The sequence below is a fragment of the Netta rufina genome, assembly GCF_964035555.1.
Source record: "Netta rufina genome assembly, chromosome: 22".
Taxonomy (NCBI): Eukaryota; Metazoa; Chordata; class Aves; order Anseriformes; family Anatidae; genus Netta; species Netta rufina.
Window position 1 is genome coordinate 9,115,274 of NC_140146.1, and position 27,890 is coordinate 9,143,163.

The following is a 27,890-nucleotide window of genomic DNA, read 5'->3' on the forward strand; positions in this document are numbered from 1 at the left end:
TCACAGGTTTTCTTCTCAGTTTGTCCATACTACTCACTAACTAAAGGCCTATACTTCACAGACACTTTGATAACTGAAAATCAAATACTGCCCAGCGTTATAAATCTTCAACTGTACAGGATATGTATCTGGAATAAGCAAAACAGAACACAACCAAACGTCTTAGTTTTAGACAGAAATCAAACTTACCATATGCCTCTTGCAGGTCAGTGGAACAAGTATATGACAACGTTTATGGACCAACAATTTGCAGTTGATACACTTGTAACCTTGCCTTCCGAGACCCCATATCCTTTCACTGCACTGGCCACAGTATGCTCTCTAAAAGCCAGAACACATATCATCAATTTCAGTTATCAATTCCCTTCTGTAGGCTGGTAGTTAGCTGGCAGAAAGAACCCACCCTACAACAATCCATCCTATTCACCCCCTAGAAATATTCAATAACAATTATTTTGGAATACCCAGGATTTCATAAATAACTGAAGATTACACCTCATGCTTAGAATTGAGCTAAATTACACTTTTTTTTTAACTGAATGTTAAGAAAACAAATGTCTCAAGCAGATGGAATACATCACAACCTAACATTTGCAAATCATTCTTAGACAATAAGTCTATTCTGAACTACAGATACTGACAGAGGTTACCCAAACAAAATCGACAGGAATTTGCACACGAGTACACAAAAAGCAGCCAAACTGACTACTTTCAAGAACACTAGCACAACACATGAGTCTCCGCAAATTAAATTATGAAGACTGTTCTACATATGCACCTATCCACTTTTGACAATGGTAGAACATCAGTAGAAACTTTGAAAAACATAAATTAAAAATCTTATCTATCAAGTCTGATTTAAAGCCTCTGCACACTGCATTATTTAATATCAGAAATATATGGCCCTTTTTCTTCGTGCAGGGAAATCGCATCTGAATAAATTAAACCAAAATGACGACAAAGGAAGAAGTCAGACATTCTGCTGTTGACTTTAACAAGGCACTTCTTGAAATCATTTTTCCAGTGTATGTGTGCTGTGGTCATTTTTTCTACGTTACCCAAACTGCCAAACAGATTCTTTTATGCCAAGAAGCCGCCTAGTCACAGTTCTCTTTCTACACACGGTGCACAGATTGCCAAAAGATGTGCTCAGTGTTCACTATCTGCAAATTTTCCCTGGTAGTTCTGACAGGCAAAGGAGGCTGCCTATCACTGCAAGCTGCACAAGCAGTCCTGCGCTCATCCCCCATGCCAGGCTTCAAGCTCTGCAACTGTCTGAAAGCCACAGAACAGTGAAAGTCTGTTCCTCCGAGCAAGCAGCAGTTAGTGTGGTTATTCAGATCCTCAGACTAATGAATCATACAGTGTCCTGCCCAAAAGTGTTCAACAGCTACGAATCCTTACTGGTAGTATTTTAAAAAATAATGCAAGATTGGACTTATTTTTTTGAAATGTTTTTTGTATTGCCTTTCTCATATTTTGATAGCTGTAGAAAACCAAACATAGCTACATTCCAGTCAGCTATACAGCTAGTTCTTGACAGGGAAAAATCCAAACTACGCTATCCAGGCCAAAACAAACATAAAAACCATACTGCGTACGAGAGAGCAAGCCTTGGGTATCTGTAGCCACTTCTTTCCATTTCAAAACTCCTGCTCCACAAGACTACCTTCAGTATTCTTACATACATTTGGCAGCAGTAACATGAAGGCTAAATAAAATGTTTAGGGCCTGGAGAAAGCATGCAAGACAATCTCATTTACTTCAGTCAAATGCAGGAAAGCAAGAAAAAAATGGACAAAGGGGCAGCGTTCAAATTCCATGAGTAATACAGGTACCCCTCGTGTCTCCCCAAAATGCATACAAACACAGAAGTAAGAGTTAACCCTTATGTTATGCTCAACAGGAATACACTGAACAATATCAAGGCTTAGATTCTTGAACGTGTTCATTTACCTGAATTAACCAAAGTGGTTTTAAAAAGTATTTTGAAAAAGGAACAAATCCATAATGTAATACTGCAGTCTTAAAAAAGTCAATGTGAAAATCTAGTGTCTAATTCAGTAATGCTTACATATATGACTAATTTATTATTAATCTATGCATTTTCATGTCGTGTCAGCTCATGTCAACTTTATTTCTAGCTTCAGTTGGATTTTGTTTGTATGGTTTTATGATTTCATTTCTACAGAGACAGTTACAAAGTCTTGTTTAGGGCTGTTAGCAAATAAGCATGCTAATGAGGTTTCAAAATCTTCACTTGTTTATTCACCATTAGCCTAATCCCCATAAAAACTTATTCATATTAATAACACTGGATTCTTAATGTGGCAGATATGTATTCACAATGCTTCAAGGAAATGTTTTATGAGCATCTTGAAGTATGGAATGTTTCATACAATAAATTAAAAAAATAGCCTGTACACCACATTACGTAACTGCTTGTTATAATTCAGATAAATAACTTGTTTTTCCACATATCCAGTGATACTGAAGGGGCTTTTCCTTCTTTTAAAATGCAGTTTTGGGATGGGGAGCATTAAAAAAAAATATATTCCATCCAGGCAGTAGTAAAGATTTCATAAAAGAAATGTTACTGCTGATTCAAAAAATTAACTCACCTCACTGTACTCAGTTTTGTACCGAATTCCCAAAAGTGTACATTACATTTGTATATGTGCTGCAATACTTTGACATAATGGGCTAAGCCAAGGAGGAGCCTCAGCCTTAAAGCTACATTCACTTGCTTATGTGGATTAAGTCAGATTCTTAATGCAGCTGTATTTTAGATCACACACAGGAAGTTTTTTCTTAATTAGATTACATAATACTTCAGATTCAAAACAGTTAAAGGCTACAGCTCTTAGCATTAATTTCAAGAATAAAAAAAGCACTGAAGGTAAAAGATTATGCTGCAATCAAGCAGCACGATCACAAAGGGTGGAGACGAGAAAAGCTGATCTAAGCACATCAGTTTAAAAATTCAAAAAAACAGTTATTAGAGACTTTAAATCTGATTAGCGGAAAATGTATTTAAAGACCAAGTTGTATGATTTTTATGACCCGAATAACACTGCACAGACCACAACTAACATTAATAACCATCCAGCTTTTCCTCTCTTTTCACCACTCAAACACAGAAGAGCACGGACTGAGAAAACAATTACCACAGAACACTACTGAAACCCAACATTTTATACAACAGTACTCACTCTGTTAAAACGTTTGGCTTGAAACAAATGCCCATTCACTCTGTACAGCTTCCTCCATCTTCTGGCTCCACGTCGGTAGATTGATTCTAAGAAAGAAATTAAAAAGGTATAAAGCAGCAGCATGGTTACACAGTGACAGCAGACACACTACATTAAGTAAGTTGTGACTAAAAACAATCTTGCTTTTCTAAATATCAACGCACAGCTAAAATCCCTGATTTATTTATTTTTTTTAATTTTTTTAAGGCAGCCTTAAATGAGAGCTCCTGCAGGATGTGCTTTCACCATTGCCTCTCCCTTTTCTCTATCCCTGTCTTTTTCCTCACATGATCGTAATCTTGTTAGTTTCTTGGCTGCTTGCTGTTCAAGCTCAGGTGAGAAGGACAGATAACAGATAGTTAAAGAAACAGCTTCCTCTGGTAAAATTAGTGTCAACACAAACACTAAGGGTGTTTGGTGCTAATTAGGCTTTAGCTATACAGTATTGAATATAATACTAATTTGGAGAGTTACATTACTTGACCTCAATTTCATCTTTGTTAGCAAACATTACCCCAAAATATTTCTTCTGTTATGGAAGCAGCACAAGTAGAAGACTGCAATTATTTCTAATATAGTCTAAACATGACAAGAAATCATTTAAGCTGTTGCAGACAGATTTTTCAGGAAGCCATGCAAGATGCATAGCATCTACTCCAAATGTATTTGTTGTCACTTTTCACATATATATGAGCAACATTTGAGTGGCTAATTAGAGAATTTGATATTAAATACTAAGTGTTGAAAAATTCATCATGCAGCACCAGTCCTGCATGCAGCTGTAATGGTGACACAGCCAGTCCCTGGCACACAACCAGCACCATGGCTTCCCATAGCAGGCAACCTCGGGGGTACTGGCTGCAGTGGGAACACGGGTAGGTAGAGGTGGGTGGTGAGCTAGGCAGAAGAGTCAGAAGTCATGTTAGAATGGGCAATACAGTCCTGCTACAAAAAATAGTAACAAAACTAAAGAAAAAAAGTCACATTCGGCATGATTTCCATTGCTGAATAATTAGTTCTAATGACACCTACTAAAGGATTCAAATTTATGAGCTTGAGGTTTACTGTAACACAAAGTTAAAAAGCTATTCTTGACAGTGGGACACTCACGACATCTTAAACATTTCCAAGAATATGCATCTCGCAGTGGTTTTACTGGTAATATCACATTGCTTGCAAAAGAAAAATGAAAAACTAGAATACTTCTTATTTAGCTATCATTATTTTCTCACTATCCTCAATAGCATGATGAGAAAGATTTTCCAACACAAAGGTTTAACTGTGTGCCTTTTAAAATGTGAATCATTTATACTAGTTATAATGCAACTTAAAACAGTTGGCAACTTGTACAAAATATATTTCATACACTTCATACAGAAAAATTAGGACGTAATACAGTTTCATAGGGAATGGAGAACTAAGCACCTTAGGAAGCATAACTCCCTCTGAGAAGGTAGCAGCAAAATGCACACTTTCATGACACCTTGTGAATGGCAACATACGTGCTGTATGTCCTACATAGGTCTGCTGGTTCTGCGGATGAAAACGATTCCGTTTCCTAATGTGGTTCTATTAGGATCATCTTACATTGACCTTATTTCTCCTGTCATCCTAACAAGGTCTATTAAATTGCCTTGTACTTCTCTTTAAGAAGTGTTGTAACTTCTCTGAAGGAATCTCCATCAGTTGAACAGTTTGTTTGTTTAACCTAGAGTCTAATACTTGTTCTTAAAGCTGTCCTTTAATCGGTCTCATACAAGTGAAACGATATTGAATACTCAACATGGCACATAGGGAAATATGCAATGTTAACTAAAATGCCCGACAATATAGCAAAGAACACGTAACAGGAAAGATTTGATAAGACCTCATTGGTAACACCTCAACACAGAGCAGCGTGTAAAGAATGAATTTATAACCCTCAGAAATTAACATAAAACCATCTTTAGCTCTCATGTGTTGTTTCTGCCTTTCAAGTTCTAAATACTTACATTTTAAATATTTTAACATTTGACTGTAAAAACTTAAGGGTAATGCAGGAGAAATTATTGATTAAAAGTTATTTTCACTTCATATTGAGCCAGCTACAGTCATAGGCTATGGACGTGCCATGTGTGAACATTGACTGTAACAGTGGTCAGAATTCAAATATTCCTTCATTGTCCTTCACAAGCAAGACACAGAAGTATGGAAGATTGTTATCCCCCAAATGTGGGAATGTTCATACATAACTATTCACATGTGCAAATGTTTACTTGGCAAGTTTGAAACAGACATTGCACTAATAAATTGATTGTTAACCATTTGAAAACAATGAGAAGATGAAAGGCTGCCTGACACAGCATTAGCAAACACATGGCTACTAGAATAGGGGTGTCTCGATTGATATGCTCATTTGACCCAGAAAGCTCTTCAGAATCTGCCAAATATAAACTTTCCTTAAAGCAAGCAAACATAACCCTGCTTTCACAAGTGCAACAAAAATTTAAGTGAGAGCCTTGCAACGCTATTGTGAAGTTTTTGCTTAAGCACATGCTTTGAAGAATAAACTCCACTCTCAGTAAAACAAAACAAACAAAAAAGCATAGGTGGAATTATTGCTAGCACATTTCAAACAAAACTTCGAAACTTTAGCTCCATTTATTCAGAAAAATCAAACCTAATTCAACAGTGCTTTGTGAAATACTACTTACTCTTCATATTTAATTACAAATCTTCCTGATTAAACTGTGAAATATGCCATACACAAACATCAATGAAAAACTGTTCCACCAGTTGTAGGATGACTTTTCACCAAAAGGTAGAAAACTTCAAAGATTTTTTTTCCCAAAATAGCTAATTGATTCATTAGACAAAGCACCATATGGAGACAACCTAATACATCTGTGTTCTGAACAGTAGCTTATCACTGACATGAGGAATACTAAGTGACTGGTAAGTTAACAAGCAGCTCACGCTGATGAAGTCTGTAAATAAAGGAGCAAGTCACCTCCTTAATTACTGCTAAATATTAAATCAAAGTCATGATTTTATAATATCCTTAGGAGGCAACAGTCTAACAGACGCTGAACTTAACACATCTTAGCTTTAAAAAGTAGGAACCAAAAAGGAGTGTTTCTTTACCGTACTTACATACTGAAGAGGACTACTTTTTTCATTTGTATTATATTATTGAATGCCTAAAACAATCAACCAGCTGCCTATATGTAAATACACAAAAATTGCAGATATAAATTGATGAGTGAATTAACAAGTCTATTGTTCAGACTTCAATGAAGACTAACTCATCTACGGAAGATACTCCCCTGTTCAAGAACAACCCCACCACAACTTACCAGAAAGGGTGTGAACCTTGCCTTTAAAAAATGGAACTTGGTAAAGAAGAGAAATAGAAGAGCAATTGTTTTTCAAGTGGCAATATACTTTCCCAGCACTGGAGAACAAAAAGAACTTAAAAGACGGGTCCAACCTCCCCCCAGGCCTGAAATATTATTTTTCCATCCAAAGAAGTTTGGCAAACCTTGTACTTTCCAGAATATGTGAGAATTCATCAGCTGTCTGAAAAGCGTGCTTTACAACAACGAATGGCAGTAAGACAACCACAAAAATTTTATTTCCTCTGCGTTTGGATTTTACAAATGCTTTCTGCAATTCCAGAGTCTGCTTTTATGTGAACAAACCATAATGAAATCTTTTACCATACTAAGCAAAGAGATAATTTGCTATTGCTGCAAATCACTTCTCAGAGATTAATGCAAGTTGTTTACAGGCCAATTACATTGCCTGCCAGCTGGACAGTATGAGAATGCCCAGTTTTTGTTTTGTTCTTTTAATGTTTTGCTGAGCAGACAAGTGAGCATTCTTTCAAAACCAACTCAGGAATTGCAACCAGGAAATGGATACTGGTATTTTGGAAGGTCTCTGAATTACATGAAAGGTTAACATACAGAGAAAATTACATATAAAGATAAGTACATTTTGGGAAAGCGAACTCTAGAGAACTTGGATAGTGCATTGCTCCAACATCTGTTACGTAGTATTTCCCAAGCAGTGGAACAAAACTGCTTTCTAAAGCACGTAACAGACATACATTGTAGGGTGTAGTAATAGGCCTTTCTTATTATTATGACTGAACTGCTACATACAATTGACATTCTTTTTCAGAAGCTAGAGAAGAAAATATCCATAACAATGCAAGCATCAACTGCTTTCACCTCTTGCAGTTATTAAAATGGTCAGAAGATGGCATTTTATTTATTTTATTTAAAACTGACTAGCATTTGGGAATCAACAGCATCCCCATTATACTTTTCAACAGACACAAAGATTAACCTTTATGGAGAGGAAAAAAACAAGCACAATTAGGACAGGAATAATGAGAAAGAAAAAAAGCAAGCGTGCTATGTGGAGCACGCTTCACAGAGCAGAGAACCAACGGGGGGGACCACAACCCACCTCAGACCTGCCATTTGTTGCAACACAGCCAGAACACTTTCTGAATACCCTACTCCCCACTGGCTTCAAAGAGGTCAGCCGACTCCCATTTCAGGATTGCTGGATGCAAAACCTGTCCTCCATACACACTGATTTGTCAGGCGTGAGCTCTTGGTTGCTCATATTCATACCCTTCTGTTAAAATGGCTCCGTGCCATCACAAGGTGATAAACCAGATTTAATAAGATATTGGCATCCAATAAAAGCAGAGCTAACATCTCATTTCTAAAAAGCTGCACTTCTGCTGTGTTCTCCTTTAGATCAATCACACCTGTTAATGCCTTATCCTCTTTCTTGGTCTAAGAAAAAGACCAACCTCATTTTAAAAGCTCATCTGAATGGTTATTAGAAAATCAGGATTGCCTCGTCACTAAAAAATACTGACTGTATTCAAAATATATGAGAAAATTAGGAATCTAAAAACTGTTTTCAAGAACACAGGTTTTCAATTTCAAACAAAAAAATAGAAATACCTTACATTCACAGAAATACCAGAAATAAAATGGTCATCGCATACAAAAGTTTCCCTTAAAAGGTCCCTTAACTTGTGACCGACAGAAGGACTGATCAACCAAAAATATCATGCCTGCGGCCTGAGACACACTTCAGAGGCACCCTGTATGGAAGGCAGTGACACATCCTGCCTGAAAAAGACAGCTGTCAAATGACCAGAAGACATCGAAGGAGTTGACTTGACTTTCTTTGCTCAAGAGATTCTATCAGCCTTCTAACTTGGGCACCTTATCTAATTTGGAGACATCTAAACATTCAGTAGAAAACAGTTTACAGCACGACTTCTTGAAAACTGTAACCCTACAACTATCACAGCCAACACGTATGTGAGATAGCTTGGCATGTTTCTGGAAATAGACAAAAATAAACTTTAAAATCCCATAGTCAGATATAACAAAAAAGACATTTTTAAATAGTCCAAACTGCCTTACCATCAAGTATAAGAACTGTAATTTTGGTTACGATGCTAAGTGCAATAAGAAGCATCACGGCTAAAGCAGCCTGGCTTAGGTATGATTTGGGCAATGCACAGAAACAGCTAATCACAGCTTGAACCTCATGCAAAACTCAACATCACCTTCAGCAAGGCACAACTGCACAATTTAGCATATCTACATAACATTCAAAAGTTTGATTCTTCTTATTAGAGACTGCTGGGCACTCAAGAGAATTCTTAAATACATCTGTAGTGTTACCAAAATGGATACATCTGGGATTAAAGAAGGATCAGAGTAGTATTCTCCTAATCACTGGCAGAGAAATTGTAGCAAGTTTGGGTGATCAACTTACTTCCACACTGAATTCTAGAACATCAACTGTGAAATCAATCACAGAACTTGCATACAGTTCTCTTTACTTGTGAGACTAACCATTTATTAACTAGTTGTTAAGAACTGTTACGAATCTAACTTGGTGGTTAACAGCCCAGTTTACTCATTAATATCTATTCAAAACAAAAATGTTTGACATTAACTTAAAAAAAAAAACTGGAAGAACACTGAACCAGTACTTAAATGATTTAATTTGCCTTAGTGTTGAATTACATCAAAATCCAGTTTGTTAAAGCGCAGCCAGCTAAGACTTGGTCAGATCAAACTTCCATCTAGTCTTCATTATCTTAAACAGCAAATTATAACATACCTATTGAAAGAGCTGAAGGGAAAAAACAAAGTTAACTGTTGATAAGCCTCCCAGACCACCTTTTACGAGATTTCATTTTTATAATCCTTACAGGTAATGGTTAATTGATTTCTCAGTGGAGTACCTGACTTTTAAATTACCTGTATTTCATTGGCTATCTTTTTCTAAGTTAATAGATGTTATTTCTTAAGTTTTCTTCTAATGTACATCAAATTACTCGATTTGACTTCAAGTGAGACATCCACACCTATTCAATTACATCATCAATGAAAAATGCAAGCCTACTCAAAAAACCCACCAGCTATTCAAAATGAATTTCACATTATTTCAAATCGATAAGGCTTGTATAAGGTAGCCTCCCCGATGCCCTTGAAGCCATTACTTGATTCCCACACTCAGTGTTAAGAAATACTTTGAGTTAGGCTGTTTTCCTTCACAGCATGATCCCATTACTTCAGCTTATGATCCATTCTAAACACAGCTCCATTTCCATTCCAAATGTTTACATTATTCCAGTATTAGCAGAATGGCAGCAGCTCAGTTTAGGTGTTACTTCATAAAGGTGTACTTTATCTCTTCTAATAAATCAGACTGAATGCATTTCTCTGGGCATAATATTAGCAGATTCAATTGGAAGGAATTCAGGAGCGTGCAGTATCTCAGTATGACAGGATACTATTACCTTGCAGCAGGATTAACATTCCATATCTATCACTTTCCAGCCCAATAGATACAACCCATCAGTATCTCAGAGCACCTCATTCTGCTTTGTGTTAGGAGGAAAGCTGAAATTAACAAGAATCCACATTTGTCCACTTATGTCATGAGTTCTGGAAGTTGTGCTCGATTCTTGTCATCCAACAGAAAAGTCTCACCTCAGAGATTCTCCCATCCATACTTGCGCTCCCCTTCTAAGCGTATTATTTAGTAACTAAATAAGAAAAACCTGAGTAATTTCAGAAGTTCAGCAGACCTGGTATACTCTAGATTAAATAATTATACACTAATAGCAAATTGAATCAGTCTACCAACATATTTTATGATGCAGAGAACTACCTTTTCCCAAGAAAGCAGCTATCCATCCCAGAGCTTCTCATAGTTACAGGGGAAAAAATGCAAATGATACCATCTTATGTACCTGTCCTCTCATCTGCTCTGTTAATGGAACGTTACAGCATTCTACATGTCAAAGAAAGCATGGTTAAATCTTTCAAGTTAATGATAGTATTTGTCTTTGAGCTTTCGGAAGGAGCCTTTCCATTCACCCCACAGAGGAAAGGAAGATAATTACACTAGATCTGCAAAGTTTACATGCTGCTTCCCACCTAAAACCCTTCTGATCTCTACTGTGTTCCCCATGATCTCTGTGTATACTATGAGAACTGCTGTGTAAAATCATTATAGTTATTTTTTCTAACAAGTTTGAAGTAACTTTGAGATAACCTGCAGTTCTATTGTTAAAATTGCACCTTGAAATTAATGGAGCAGGTCCAATGGTTCTATTCTGTAAGATCAGTTTTGGTTTCTGTAAGATCAGGTTTTTACTTCCGTAAGATCAGGTTTATCACTGCCTGGGTTTTCCCTTTCTTTGCAATCCCTATGGGTAAGAATGATTTTTATAAGAACCAAAAATCTAAAGTACAGGAAATCCTGTACCAGTCACGGGGTATCTGCACCTGCTTTACTTAAAGCAAGAGATGATAACCTGAATTACGGAGGAGTTGTATGACAGTATTATCATCATGTTATTGTAAAAGTACAGAACCATATTAAAATCAAGGTTTTGATTTCAAGTATTTTCTGGTTGACCTTTAAGTACATCCCCAGCTAATAAACAAAGGAAAGCACTTACAGGAGAATAAGTAGTGGAACTTCAGAACTACAGATCAGGTGCTTTCTGGTCACTATTGAGCATCCCAGTTTTTCCTTTTTCACTACCCAAGTCACTACCTTCCCCCTGTGGTTTAAGGACTGAACTGCACCGTCTGTTCAGCACTTAACTCTTGCACTGACAGCGATGATTAGGACTCTCTAATGTCTCTTCTGAAAACCACCCTTTCAGCAGGCCCTAAAGTAGTTGCTATCTCCTTATTTACTTCAGAAGACTTACACTCCACCTAGATTTGAACTGACAGCAAGTCTGCAGTGGTTAGCCAACCACTATCATTACTTATTCTTACAAAGCTTTACACCTGAAGTACTCTCCATTTCAAATCAGCAGGACCTGAAGTTTCCCCTCACAAAACCTTAGTTCTCACAAAACTCAAAATTCCAGAGAAATGCTGAAGAGCCCATTTATCTGCTGTGCAAGCCTCTGGGGCTATTTGTGGCTCAGTTAAAAAATGTTAAAAGACATAACTTGTATAGAGAATGTGATTTTAAAAAATATTAGAGAGCCCCAAGTAGAAAACCACCCTCCTAACCTTGAGCATATCCTGTAAGAAGGTTACACGTTAAATGGTTCTTTCACGCTACCAAAACAGAAGGGCCTAACAAAGGTTTAACAGTTTTGCCCATGTCCACTGATTGCAACAAGAAACACACAAAAACCCTTATCCCCTTTTCAATTTAGTTGCCCCAAATGCCTGTCCACCAAAAGCAGATTCTCCAGCTTATGAGAGAAGCATATAGATTGAGGTCTGAGAGGTAACCCTGGGGGCTGCAGCCAGACATCACATGTCAGGCAAGTTTTCTAAAAGCAAGTGACATCTCCCTTGTATGTCAACAACCTGAGAAACAGCTAATAGAGGAGGGGATGAAATAAATAAAAGGAATACAAGGTATTTGTTGCAACACCTTAAAGACTAGCTCACGTATTTGTTATTCTACTGTATAGTTTATGAAGTGGTATACAAACATCTGCTAAGGCGTCTGATATTTTCAAGTCAGGGAAGACATCAAAACCCACAAACTGATGCATGCTCTGTAATTTCTTACTTAAATTATCCAAAAGCAGGCCTATCTTTTTATTCATCATTGGACATTTCAGAACTGAGAAAGAGGTTGGAATTACTTTAGAATGAAAAATATTAAGTGATTCTAAACAATACAGATCATTAGCTACAACTCTGTATTCAGTGACTTACCCTGTCTCATGATCTGTACGTGTATTTTTCAAATACACCATATATGAAAAAAACAAGTGGCACACAGAGATGGAGGGAGAGATTTCAGGTATTCTTGAGAAACTATGACACAGCTATTTTCAATTCCTAGGCAATAATATAGCTTACATTAAAAATATTACAAAATTCTCCTCTGTCAGTTCAATTACTGAAAACCAGGAGGGGGTTACAAGCAGTTTCAAAATCGACTAATTACCCAGTGCAATCCAAGCTGTGTCTTCAGAATACTCTCTATGGTCGCTATAGTTCCTTTCTTCATTGGGGAATGAAATTGCTTCACGTGCTCTGAATAATCTAATCCCTGCTGCCAATACAGTAACAAATGAAGGGGAAAAACCTGCCTTATGAGCTAGAAAAATATTTACAGGCCACACTACTCTAGCAAGAAGCCTTTTGGAACTAGCTGTAGTGCTAGACAGAATATAAAGCAGAAAGCAAGTATCCATACTTAAAATAAAATAACTCAGGACAATAACTAGGTTAGTACAATACCTTTACTCAACCCTACAATGAAATTTTCAAGAAAGGTGGCATGGGAAAAACATGAAGTCCGAACACCTAATGCTAAAATATTATTCAGCTAAAGAGCATAAGAGACATTCACAACACAATGTAATCATTACAAAAAAGAAAGGCCAGCAAGATCAGCCAGGAGTATAAGATAACAACACTAGTCTACCGTCATACTAATGCTCTAAGTACTTGTACATTAAAACATTCGTTCTGTTTCATGAAATGATTTAAAGGTTCCGTACTCTGCATTCTTGTATTACATGAAAGCCACAACAAAACAATCATAACATTTAACACTAGCCACCCAAATCAAAGATATTTTCAGTATTAAATACCCACATTTTGTTCCAAAGTAAAAATACAGAGGTATACTAACACAGTATATTCTGGTTAAAATACTAGAGACTAAGTGAAGCCTTATTCAAAACAAGCATTTCACAATTAAAAAATCCACTAAATACAATTCAGCAAAAAGGCCTTAGCAAACGATGCTTCTAAAAGCATTCATCATTAGATCAGCAATCTTAAAATAAACAGGCCCTGAACACATACCATCAGGGTTTTTTGGATACATTTCTTTCATTAATCTCCCTTAGCAGCAGCAGCAGCAGCATCACTCACTCTTCTGTCCTTTTCCTCCCAAAATACACACCCCAGGAAGGAGGCTTTTCACTGCAATTTTATCAGCATTTCGGAGAGGTCTCGCCGCCACATCCCTACGCACAGGAGGCTGCAGGAATCTCTGCATTTGTAACATCTATGGCTGCAAAGGAGACTGGTAGGCAAAGCAACTATATCATACCCAAAACGCTGACTTCTATTATCTACCACACCACACGTACACACACACTGCATCAATGGCCTCAATTCACGACAACAATCACGATGATACACCAAATCTATGCACAAGGCATGCATTACTCACTGGGTTTTATTCTTCAGCTTCTTCAGCATGGAATTCTTTCTCCTCTACAATGCAGTAGGTATGAAATGAAACATTTTCCCTTTATTCCACTGATGCCGCTGTTTGAATACCATTAGATACCAAGGACAATAGGCAGGATCAGTTCGAACATTAAGCACAAATATTTAATGGAAGACTGGTTACCCTCGTCTCTCCCTTTCACATCTCTGCCTCATGTATCCAGGCACGGGTGGTACTGGCTCCCTTGGGAGGCTGTAGCTAGCAGCTGAGGCACAAACTAAAACATGGCATGGATGTCAAGGAGCTGATGTCACAAAAACAAGTATTTCTCTGATAAAATGGGCAATTCTGGCAGGGAAGTCTTACAAATCAATAGGAATTGTTCAGCTCAACATGCTTTGTTATACAACGCGCTGCAGCAGCGAGAGGAATACATCAGAGCAAGATCTGTCAGGGTAAATAAGCAGAGACAACAATAATTAACAAAACTGCCAATCAGGTATCACGCTTTGTATCAGGGTATCAGGAAGGCTCTCATTTAGGAGCACATACAAGAAACACAGAGACACTTCCCAACAGCCTTGTTTAATATTGATTCCAAATTAATTGCTCATCTACACTTAAAAAATAAAAATATTTTAATGCACTCAACTGGCCTAGAAGTCTCCCATCTTTATCAGGAAACATCGCGACAAAGTGCCTGAGGCTCCAAGCCAGCAGATGCAAGGCACACCTACAAGAGGTCAAATTCAGCATCTGGGAAGGAATGTGAGAGGTTTTGGAAAGCCTGCCACCTCACCCACACAGCAGGGCTGCCATGCCAGTTTGGGGTGTGTTAACTGCCCTGCTGAAGGTACAGGGACTGCTTCTCCAGCAGCAGCTGCACATCTATAGGAGGAGCTGAGTCTACAGGGGGAAAAGTGCAAAAATTCAGGAGCAGGAGGAATACAAAGATGATGTAAATCAGCCTGGAGAATCTGTGCAAGTTCGATTTTGCAGATGGCATTGCATTAATAAAAACTGAGCTTCTTCAAGTGCAAAAAGAACTTCTTACACCACATGACTAAAATTTAAATGCTATTTGCATTCCTTATTTTATTAATGATTCCGTGCATTTCTTTCAAGCTTCACTGGCTGGCACAATCTCAAAGCCACATCGGTTTCACAAAGTTCTTGGACAGATAGCAATTATATTATTAGATTTCAATATAAATGCAAAACACTCAGTACATATTTCTGCACTCTTACTCCAAAAGATTACTGTTCTGAAGACAGAGAGAAAAACCTTACAATTCCACAGAAATTCACCGCTAAATATTTCCAATTCAGAAGACTGCATGCAACTATAGTTACTCCATGACCTAATGTGAACAGGCCCGAGCAATATATTGCTAATTAAATAATTGAGCAGTTTGATAGTGCTGTTTAAAAATTTCATTTCAAACTGTCTGCAGTTCTGTAACAAACTGTAAGCCCATACTTACAGACTGCTAATTTAAGCAGAAGCCCGTTTGGGATAGAGTGACTAATTAACTGCTTAGTTGCCTCTGGAAGTAACTTGAGACCAACTTAGAAGCTCCTTGTATAGCAAAGGGAAGAAGCTCTAGAAAAGGATTTGTTATGAATGTAACTATAATGATAAAGCTGATAAAACAAGATTTAGAGAAATACTGGCGAATTTCTACACAAAGAACAGTATTTTAGTCCTGTTAACTTCATACTTTAGGCATACAACACAAACAATTAAGCTTCTGGGTATTTTTGGTGCACAAGAAGTTCTACTCAGTTAATCTGCTTGCCTTGCGTGTCCTTTAAGTAAGCAATATCCCCAATATCAGCAGCATCTCAATACAGTCTAAGTGTATGCATGCATGTGACAAGCAATAATGCTGAATGCATTAGTGTATGCTAAATTAGCACTGATGCAATTTAATAGCTCTGTTGTAAAGCAATTTGAAAATAGTAACAACCAGGCCACGGTACCAGATTTCCATCCAGGTTCCATGGATGCAAGCAGGCAATATGCACTGACTGAATTTATCTATTAAATGAAAAACCCAAATCACATATAGAGCACATCCTACTGAACAGGTGTTTTAAACAATCAAAGGATGAATCAACATGACCTGCAAAACCCTACAGACGGAACACTCAGGTCACCTGAACCACCTTCATCAATGTATTTCTGTGGTTCATCTGGTGGTTTGGGATAACTACAACATCTATAAAACAACATGAAAAACTTTTGTACTAGAATATCCACACCTGTAATGATACCATTAAATTGCAGAGAACTTCACATTGACACGATTTGCACAGATATCCCTTCAAGCAGCAGCTTTCCCCTTCCCACTCCTTTCCCTCCAGTTTGTATATTCTACCTGTCAGTATTTCACATGAGTTTTGTGTTTTTGCAAGTAATTCTACTTCGAACAAGCACCAGTCTAGAATGGTACAAGGTAAGTCTTTCCTCCTTCTGTCATTAACCAGCTGTAGTAACTGAAGCAGAGCTGGAATCAGCTGGTTCTTTCAGTTCTTATATTGGGAACATGGAATAGCATGGATGCCCACGAGCTCACTCCCTACTGTTTTCATCCAACAAAAGCAAATTAGAAAAATAAGACAAAATGAATGGGCTTAATACATTGGGAAACAGCCCTAAACACTGGGGTGATGTTGGTTTGTTCTATTCATAGCTGTGGAGTTTGGGTGGAAAAGGGGAAAGGACAGCACCCCAAAGTCAGAAATTTAAGTGAAATCAGCTCTTACATCTTCACTGAAAGGCAGCTGTTTCACAGAACACAGCATGGAGACTTACAATGGAATATTAATACTTGTCGTTACCTGTGGCATCAAAACCTGCCCAAGACCACAGGCATTCTAAGGCTACGTAATCTCTAAGTCTATTGCTTTGTTTTACTGTAACACTGACAGAAGTCAAAGGCACCCAAGGTATTGAATTACCCAAAGATCTGAAAACATCATTACCAAAATAGGATACAGGACAAGTAACAAAACACAGGGAGGGAAAACCTTACTACTGCTAACATTATCTTCTGTAGACAGAGCAGTTTGTTTTTTGCCTGCCTATGCAAATCTGTCACCTTTCCAGTCAAGACTGGGTTTATTCTGAGACCTGAAGGTGTGACAGTCTGAAGTAGTGCTCCTATTACAAAATTCACATCAAGAATGTATTTAAACCTACAGAGCTAAGACCGTACTTGACAGAATGATCATGAAGCTTAAGCCTGAAAATATTTCCCCATATTTTCAACCTGTTACTCTTAATTGGAAAGTGACAGCATGGTGAAACCTACACATTTTCAACATACAGTAAAATGTAACAAGTCCTCCTTTCAGTTTTAACTCATGAACCAACAAGTATTGAAATTAAGTTGTATTTGCCTGCTCACTCAGTAGAAATACATTATGTGATGTAACAAAGGGGACCAGTTACCAATTCTCTTGTTGAAACCTGAGCAAAATTAATAGAAAACCACTGAGCTACTATTTTGACAGGTACAAAAAAGTACACAAAAATATTAAACAATGCACTAACACCACAGATATATAGAAAACCATGTATTATAAACAGCTACACACATGCTTGGCAGGTTCACCCTAAAGACCGCTGGGAAGACCACAGATACCTTTTTTTCCTTCTGAAAAGAAATGAAATGTCTTTTAAAAAGTATTTCTTTAATATTTCTGACCAGTGTAAAAAAAGTCTATTTTCTCTGATTAGCTTAATAAGGATTCCAAATTTTGTATTGCACATTTACTCCTTTCTACCAGGTAAGACACCTATAATTATCTAGTCACAACTTGAAACTTTGATACATTAATAAGCCTTTTCTATAAAAGGCTGTAGTTCACTCTTCTTCAGTACATCACTTCCTTTTCCTGCAAGTAAAAAAAAAAAAATATATAGGCAAAAGCAAGGACCATATTCGAATCCTGACCTCTTTTCCTGCCAGTGTACCAGCAACCAGAAGCCATTATTAATCCTCAAGAATATTAAAATACTACAGTATTGATATACATCATTTCTCTATTGAGATACATATTAAATAATTGACTATTTTATATTCTACTGAAGCACAAAACTGATATACACGTACACAAAGCCAGTTTATGAAAATCTTTCAATGTATTTCTTTTCTATATGACTGCAAAAATGCAAGCTAGACATCGATAGCATTCTAGTACTCACTGTCTTCTCCTGGACAAGGCATGCCTGGTTTCTCCGGAATACTTGGGAAAACTAAAACAAAAAACACAATTCTTAATGAAAACTTAACAGTACTCAGTCATACTACCATTTCTTAGATTCTTGAATACATTTACTCAAAAACTGAAGTTTTCGGAAGCCATTAAATAATTCTGCTTGAGAAGAAGTAATCAAGACTAGTGCCCGCACTAACAAGATCTTATACTTGAGTACAGCATCAACAAGTCAGTGCAGTTTAGCACTGTATGCCCACTGCATTGTTTCAGCTTTGAACTCCACACCCAAAGTAACACTTCCATCTTACAACATCTAAGAACGGGGTACCAGCTACATACAGAAAAATGGGATTTGTCAGCCTAACAAGTCATTCCAAATTGACATTTACAAAACCATTAGTTTTATCAAGCAATGTACACAAGGTTCTCAAACTGGATAATACTTGCCATGAATTATCAGCCCTTCATCCCTGTTTTGACAATACAAACGGAAGGCTTCTTCCAGTTCCATCTGAGATGAGATAGTACATGGGTCACCTAAGGAAAAAAACAATCCATCAGTAAATTTATGACTGAAATATTGAGAATTTCAGTTAGTAAGACATGTATCAGCCTTCAAAGTTGTGGATGGGATACAGATATGCCAATGTTAATGTGGAAATAACAAAATTAATAGTCTCTAAACTTTTCATGGTTTGTGTGGACATTTTCAGGAAAATTGGTTTGTGGTTCTTAACTTGCATTTAGTAGAAAAGCTAATAGAAAAAAATCATGAGATCTGCTTAGCCACAACAAATCCTATCATCAAAAAAATACTTCATTTAAAGTAATATCTTCTTAGTGAGCTATGCAATTGAATGCATTTCATTATTTTTGAAAACTTTGGTATAATACTTTGTGAGCAAAGGTCTGGTTCTAAGCTTAGTTTATTTCAATTATTTCAATTGCTCTTATTTCAATTATTTCAACTGCTCTTAACGGCTGTCACAGCTGAAAAACCTCTAGGATCCATAGATCCAAGTGGAAGAAGTGCATAATTGGCTGCACTTACTAAATCATTCTTCAGTCCTATCCAGCACCTATGCAAAGGTTTTTGTTGAAGTTTCCATCTTCCCTGAAGTCAATCCTTGCGAACTTATCTGAAAGAGCTGCATTTTAAAATTCTTAACATATGTATTCAAAACCCACTGAAACTGTTTAGAGATTTTTAAACAGGTCAGAAAATTATGTTTACATGTACATAGGGAAAAGTGTAAACATTCGCAAATACCTGTTTTCAAAATATGCTCTCACTATCCCATAGTTTCTTCTGAAAAGCAGTCATAGGGATTAAGCATGGATATCTGTTTCTTTTCTTCCCCTCTTTTGAAATTATCTGGTAGGCATTGTCAGCACAGGAAAGCCCCACAGATTTGAAACATTTGTCTTTTTGTGGAAGAAAACATCTGTACTTCCATCCAACTGCATAGCAAACCTCCCATACTGCACCATTTGTTATAATACTTGCTTTTTCAAACCTCCAGCAATATCTTCTATGCATCTTCAGACAAAGGAATGCATGTTAGTTTGTCATCATAATGTTATGTATGCCAGCTATCTTTACCATGGCAAGAAGAACAAGTGTCTTCCCGACAGCGTATGGCTTTCTGACCAGCACTATTAAGTGAGAGCACTAGGTAGTGCATGTAAACTCATTTCAGATAGTCCTTTTGAAATTTTTTGATTTTTATTTTTTGGCTAACTTGTCATACCTGATTAGATACTCACTGCTTTTACGTCTTGAAGTGGCTGACAATGAGCTCATACTTTAGGAATAGGAGAAACATCAACACTGCCAGTTTGCTGGTGCTTACATCATTAACATCTTGTGATGCCTATTTTGATTAGAACTGGATGATAGAACTCGTAAATCCACTTAACCAGGCACACAAACCACAATATATCACATTGCACTGGAAGTGACCAAACAAATGAGGAGCACTACTGTGAACTCCAACACTGTGGAACACCCACTTCTCTCCTCAGCATACCTTGCCTACCCAAAGTGACACTGACCATCTGGCAAGCAAGGGCACCAGTGTTCATCTAGGTATTAAATACAAGTTAAGCTTATGTTTTTATCTTTAAGTATAAAAAGAAGTCCTATTATTTTCTTCCTGCATACCTATGGATCATACTAAACACCCCCAGGGTGTGTTCAGCCCACCCAGGAGACCACTGTACTTGGCAGTCTGAATACAGTAATAATGCAGGGTGACAGACAATAGAATGATTTGTGCTGCCAGTCAGCAATCCATATTCCTTACAAGTTTATGGGATATTATTATGGATGGCTTATTCCTAGTACAAACTTTTTTGATCTTGTCAAAAAAAAAAAAAAAAAAGTTCCTCACAAAACCAAAGATCCAAAAAAAAAAAAAAAAGAATTTAAGTTTTCTTTATCCATTAAGCCATCAGCAATTCTGTTTGCTTTAAGTTATTTCAAAGAGAACATCTGTTCCTGCAATCAGTCAAATGAATTTAAATTACACATGGCAGTAAGTATAAACACTCATTGATACACAAAAATAGGATTACTCTTAAAACCTGTGACAATTGAGGGCAGCCAAAACAGTAGATTGACTAAAACTTAACAGCCAAAATGAGAAGTTTGAGAGGGTTGCACAGGTACATATTTAACCAAGACTATAAGGAGATGATTACTGAACAGCAACTAAAAAAAGAAAATTTGTTGTTTTAATCTAAGTAAACCTCCAGAAGCAGACATTGAAACCAAGAAACAGTTACAGTAATCATGTCTCATTTCCCCAATTCAAGGCTTTAATTTTCTGTCCTACTTAAGTCTTCCTTTTATCATGCAGTTCAAATAGCTAATGCAATTTAATTACCAAGTGCATGCAATATAAGTACTCTGTGGGCACTTCTCAATCAGGTTACTTTTTATTAGACTACCATACACAGCAATGAAACAGTATTAGGAAACTGATAAGAATGGATGCCTCTTTATTGATGATTAGATGATGAAATTGAGAGTGAAGAACAAAATGAAAAATTTATACTTTTCCTTGGCATCTTAAAAGGACTGAATTTTCTTTGAGTACAGGCTTGCTGCTTCCTCATAATCATTATGAAATTCTGTTCACCCACCAGAATGCACTACTTAGCTAATAGCGCAGTATATGCTATTTTACTTCTGTTAATAAGAGTAATTTTAAAAAGCGTTAGCCAAATCAATTTAGTATTTTCTTTTTACCTTTCTTCACTCCAAGAGTTCTGCTGCAGACTGCAGCTTTGGTAAGTTGGAGCAGGAAAACAACCAAACACTAGCACACTTGTATAATTGTATGGTAAACGTTCACAACCCACAAATCAAAAGTTCTGCCCATCATGAATTACGGCTGAACCACACTTCTAGCAAACGATAAGCAGATAAGTCCTAAAGAAACTTATGAAGAAAGCAAAAAAAAAAAAGTAGCAAAGGCACACAATGTCAAGCATCTCCATGTCACTCCTACTCACAGCAACCAGAAGGCTCTAACTAACTTAAGGCTGTAGAGAAGTGCCACATTTTGCAGCAAGAAGAAATATTCAAAGTCATCATGATGACATTTCAGAGCCTACAGAAAGGTTAAAGAAAAAGTGTTTCTCACATACAGCTACTTGTGGAAGAAGACTAATGATAAACTGTGTTACACAGTAGGATAATTTGGAACAATAAGATCTGACATCAGCCTTTCCTTTCCTGCAGGAAGAGAGTAAGCAGCCAAGACTTACACAAATCATTTTTACAGGACTTTATGAACCCCCTGTTGCACAAAAATTCACTGTTTTTCCCCACACAAAATTCTCCCCCCAGTTTTCTTTTTCTGGACATGACTTACCTGAGATACACCAGACATTTTCTCCCCTCCACCAGTGGAAACAACTTGTTTCTGATAAATTCAAGTCCCTTTATTTCATGCTTAGTCATTGTGTTTAAATAAACAGGATATTAACAACCAATTGAATAGAACGCTCAACATCTATCTACTCTCTAATGCTCAAATAGGCTACATCAGACCATTAATATAATCAACACTACCATCAACACAACCCACAGAAAACGAAATCATGTCACCACTGGAATTCTTAACGCTTACCTTACCTCACACAAAATACAAAAATTCTGAGTATAAAACAGTCTCCTGATGTACCATCTGCAGTACTTCTCAAAAGCAACTTATTCTAGAGGCAAATCATAATTCAGAACGTACAAAAGCCTGTCATACTGAACGCTGACAGTTAAAGATACAAAAAAGTCAGCTTGCTGAACTGAGACTATTGAGGGGTACGAAGCCCATGAAATTCCAAATGAACACATACTGAATACATGCTGAATGCAATGTATGTACTAGTAAAATACTGAAGTTCTACAGAGCCTCCACTTTGTAGAGCTGAATTCAAATTGAATACAACCTTGATGTTTTGAGACTTTTATCCAAGATTCCTCCTTTATAAGACAGGGTTATGTCCCGTGGCATTTATAAATTAATTGACCACACAACAGGAATGGCTTTTAAGTTGTTTCAATGCCTCTCTGTACCATAACATTCAAAAAATGAGAATTATTAAAGATTTCAGTACAATACCTTCATCATCAATCCACTTCAGGGTGATTGGCTGCTCCTGTTGTAAATTACACATCTCATGCACTTCATCACAAAGTTCATCATAGCTGATCGATGCATCCAGGTTTGTTATCAGGATGTCCCTGCATGAGATGAAACCATAAGCTTCTGTCAGAAAAAGCCGCATACTTAATGTTCCATCTTTAATGCACGTTGACTTCAGCAAGTTCAGTTCCCTTATACTATAACTATCCACGTCTAAAGTATAGTAAGACACAGATTTCAAAAAAAAATAAAATTGATCTTGGCACTCATTCCATTCAGAAATAAAATTTCAATTACTGCAAATTTTTTTTAAAAATAAGTGAAACTCTGCAGCAAGACCCCACCACACCATCTACATTACAAACTTCAACTGAAGCTGAAATTATATTAATCAGCCTCAAACTATTAAGGTTGTGATAACAGAGAGCAGTCATTCTACATATAAATTAACAAACCCCAGATTGTACTAAGTAACAGCTAAAATATGCTAAACATCTATAGCTGATACGAATTACCAATGAGATTTATTCAAATGATTGATGATATCTGTGCATTCTTGAGACTGTTTAATCTTAATGCCTGTGTAGTCTCATGAGACAATCATGGCACAGATGAACAAAAATCATTCACTGTTTAGCTCTTAAAAAATCTCACAAGATGCTTTTGTTGTCAGGTAGCTGAAACTGGGCACTATAAAGTAACATGAAGAACTAATGACCAGCAAGCTGTATGTACAGGCAAGTTACATCAAGAGCATTCCTCATATTGTTTGATTGCACTACCATTTAGAACCAAGGTAATGCACATGAGATAGCACATGAGATACTGCGCTACTGCTGTTTAAATGAAGTGATTTCAAGTAAGTACAAACAAGCAAGACAAACCGAGTAACTGAAACAACACAGTGAGGAATACACAAGCTTACTTTCCTTTGCAATCTATTTATAGAGTAATTTATACTGTGCTGTGGTATGAAGTGCCACACCCAGAAACATGAATACCTGCAATCCTAGGACTCCACATGCCTTTTTTTTTTTTTTTTTTTTTTTTTTACAACTTCCTCATGCTTAGATTTTTAAGCTGGATTTCTAACTTACTACATACTGTCACTTACTAACAAGTCCTGTTTTACTTTTTGAAATGTGCCATTAACTCCTATTATAAATTCTTTTAGCAGCTACCAGAATAAACTTGTCCCCTATAACCTGAAATTGTCCAGCATCAGTGACATCTTGCAGTTTATCGAATTTGTTTCAAGATGTGCAGTATTTGAACAGAGATACTGTGACAACCAGTTTTACTGTGTGTTAACGCCAAAAACAGTGAGCTCTTACTGAGTCACAGACACTTGATCAATAGATTAAAGTCAACATTCAGTGGTTATGGAACCTTTGTTTTCTAGGTTCACAGAGTTACTCTGCCTCAAGAATAGCATTAAACAAGCAAACACCAGAGGGAGATGACTACAGTGACACCAAAAATGAATAAATAAATAAAAAGGAAACCACTGACTATAGTGGTTGCAGGAGGTACACTATTACAGTAGTTTATCCTAATAAACCTTGCAATTATTACACCTGAATTGCAATGAGACCAGTGTTATCACCTCCTCCATTTTTGAACAGACAAACTTTAAACAAACACCTTTCCCTTTATACAACCACTGTTTGTCACCAGCAAACTGTCTCAAATTGTTTATGCTAAGTTCTATTTATGTTTACAGTGCCTTCCCCTATAGAGCTAAGGCAACACTCCTCTTGTTGTTTCCCAGAAGCATGTATATCCATGCATCTCAGCAACATGTCACTTTTTAAAATGAAATTGCAAGTTTTTGCATTTTATTAAGACATGAGTTTTGACATGAATTCTCTCCACTAAAAGCTTACCTAATTTGTTTTTACTAAAAGATGACATGAAAATTCAACCTACACTTAAATGAATTGTAAATTAACAGACTGTTGGACTTTCAGTTTACTGGTGGCATACCAAAGACAAAAGTCAACTGACTAGACATAACGAAAGAACTTGTCAGTAGCACTGCCAGAAATTGAAGGCAGTGGAAATAATAAATGCATTATGCTTTTCCATACTACTATCATTATAGAACAAGTATTTACCAAGTGACTTGCATGTGTACATTGTTCCACTTTTGGCTTGACATAGAAGAGGCCAAAATCTATATTGAAAATTGCTATCGAATTCTAACCTCAGGACCCCACATTACTTGACACTGACCTGGTAAATTATTTTGTTTAATCAAGAAAGCACTTCGTTTTCAATGAAATTTGGTGGACTGACTTCCATAATTATATTTAATTATAGAGCTGTTTTCTATACCACAGCACTAAAAACCACAGTATCAACATTTGTTTAATAGGAAAGTATCAGAAAAGATTACTTAGGCTACTGCTATCATGTGCCAGTAATTTGAATCTAAATATTTCCAATCAAGTCTAAAGATTTTCTTAGGCCAAATATCTAACTCCTCAAATACCTTAAACTTTGGCTTTAGACTTAGACAGGCATCAAAGTAACATCAACTTAAAGTCCTCAGAGTGGCAGCAAATTAATTAGATAAAATTTGTCTTTCAGACATATTTAATGGTGAAATAATAAAAAAAAAGGCTTCCTGAGTCTGCCAGCAACTGACTGAAGTCATAAGAAGCAGGACTTATTTATTGCCTTAAATCAGAGTTGCCAAAATAAGCATTGTGAAGATAACGGAAGCAGATGTGTTAACATCTCACTGCCCTTCATGTAGCATTAGTCTAAACACTGCAAAGGAGGGGAAAACAGTTATTAAAAAAAAAAAAAAAGGAAGCCTAACAGAGTTCACAAGTTACAGATACAGGCTAACAGCTTACTTTGGGTATTTATTCATAGCAGAAAAGCAAAGGTTTTTTAATCTTTGGATTTTTAATTTATATTTTTTAATCACTTTTTATAACTGGAACTTCAAGCAGCTTGGATAGGTTCACCTGAATTTACTCAACATGAGATATAACAAGATTTCTTTAATTTCTCATTTACCTACATAATTCCAATAACCCTTCTTTTTAAAGTTTCTAAAGAAAAAAAAAGGAAAGATAAGCAAAATCAATAGCACCCACTTACTGTTTGAAGTATTACATCTTTACCCACAAAAAACCTCCTCTCATTTTCTAAGACAGGAACTGCTCTGAATTAAAAAAACATCTAGCAAACCCCACTGGAAAAGGAATCTGGTATTAAACACTCTACATTTTGACCCAAGGAGCTACTTTAGTCTCCACCGGCCTTCAGCAGTAAGCTGTAAATGTAGAAATTGTTACGTAACATGTATTACGTTCGATCACAGACAACTGCTCCACAATAAAGATAATAACTGCATCTGGATGCAAGAGATGGATACATCTGTGGCCACAAACATTGCAATGAAGCAGAAATCATTAACCTATCAGCCCACAATAACTGCATGCCATTCTTGCACATCTTCCCCCTTTTGAGACCGAAGAATAAACTACCAACCCTTTCCTAAGACAGTATGTTGCAGGAGTCCGAAGGATTTTTAGTGGTTGGGTTTACCTATCTGACATTAATTACAAATGCATCAACGCCCTGGTTACTTTACCACAAGATCAGACTATGGACTTGTCTCCTGTGTGTGTCAAAATCGGGCAGGACACAACACGCAGGCTTACCCACTGTAGTGCGTTTTCACTCTGATGAAGTCTTTGTTCAAATCAATTTTGGAGCCCATTTTGCTAGGCATGGTCTGTACCGAGCAGCCGAGGCGAAGTTAGGAGCGCAGAGAAGTGTAACTGCAATCCCGAAAAGCTTCAACACCAACTTCTCCCCCAGGTGATTCCCAGCCCAGCTGCAGGGGGAAGCAGGACACAAATGAGCACGCTCACCACCAAACCGGAGCACCGTGCCGAACTTTACAAACCCCAGCAGCTTTGGGTACAAAGCCAAAAAAGTAACATAAAACCCCACAAGACTCCCGATTTCCAGTTAAGTTCAACGAGACGAGTTAACAACGCAACGCGCGCTTAAGTTTTTAAGGAAACATCCCAAGCGTTTTAAACTTTTTTTTTTTTTTCCCTGAAGGATATTTTCAATCCAAGCATCCAACAGCTCGTGCCTGGTACGAGTCGCTCCCGTAAACCCCCAGGGTGCCCCCCTCAGCTCTGCCCCTTCCCCCTGCCTGCGCCGCCGGGGGTCCGTCCGTCTGTCCGTCTGTCTGTCGGTCTGTCTGTCCGTCCGTCCCTCCCCCTCCCCCCCCCCAAAAAAAAAAAAAAAAAAAAAAAAAGCTCCGGGGCTCCCCCAGGCCGAATCTGCTCCAAGTCCCGGCAGAAGTTCGGGCCGAGCTCCCTCCTCCCTCCCGCCCACCGTCCCCTCAGGATCGGGCCCCCCTCAGCCACGGCCCCGCCCCGCCGCCGCCACCGCTGGCAACGGCGCCCCCGCGCCGAACATGGCGGCATAGGCGGGCCGGTACACGCAGCCAATAAGAAACCTCCTGCTCCACCTGCCAGCCAATAGCAAGCCCCAACTCACGTGGAGCCAATCCCCGAAAGGATACAGTCTACCTGCGGCCAATCGCGGGCCGAGAGCCGTTACCTGGCGGAGCAGGAGCTTCCCGGCCAATCGAAAGCTAGAAAGGAAGCGGTAGGCAAACACCTGCAGCCAATCAGAGGAGCTAGCAGTAAGCGCACCCCTCCCGTGCGGGCGGCGGGCGAGCTGACAGGAGAGGCGGGAGGGCGGCTTTCGCTGTGCTCCGTTCCGCAGAGCTCCTCAGCGCTTCCGTTGACTCTCCTCACGGGGCAGCCCGACTCCTCTGGGACTCGCTCGACCCTTGCGGAGCTCTCCCGGGGGTTTCGTTCCCCGCCGGGCCTGTGGGAGGCTGGGCCGGCCCGGGGCGGTGCTGAGGAGAGGGGCGGCCGCGGGGAAGGACCGCCCAGGGGCGGCCGCAGCGCGCTGGAGCTCCGGGAACTGAAGTCTCTGAAATGGTTAATGTCCTCCCTAGCTCGGGTTTATGAAGTGTTTTTTTATTTTTATTTCTTAAACTATA

General features: G+C 37.9%; 1 protein-coding gene across 3 annotated transcripts in view; it reads right to left on the bottom strand.

Annotated features, from left to right (window-relative positions):
- Window positions 1-27,551, bottom strand: part of PRKCZ (protein kinase C zeta) — a 45,989-nt gene extending 18,438 nt beyond the window's left edge. For 2 of the 3 annotated variants that reach the window (XR_014619081.1, XM_084300336.1), the window contains exons 1-7: window positions 27,440-27,551; window positions 26,521-26,696; window positions 22,817-22,938; window positions 18,636-18,725; window positions 18,175-18,225; window positions 3,213-3,298; window positions 190-321 (exon numbers count right to left, since the gene is read on the bottom strand). Coding sequence is in view for 2 of the 3 variants with exons in the window: in XM_084300336.1 (XP_084156462.1) it covers window positions 190-321; window positions 3,213-3,298; window positions 18,175-18,225; window positions 18,636-18,725; window positions 22,817-22,938; window positions 26,521-26,591 (552 nt within the window). In the remaining variant the exon portion in view is untranslated. Of the gene's footprint in view, window positions 1-189; window positions 322-3,212; window positions 3,299-18,174; window positions 18,226-18,635; window positions 18,726-21,707; window positions 21,806-22,816; window positions 22,939-26,520; window positions 26,697-27,439 lie in introns of those variants that run through there. The other variant, XM_084300337.1, reaches the window with a different exon arrangement.
- Window positions 27,552-27,890: the final 339 nt, after the last annotated feature.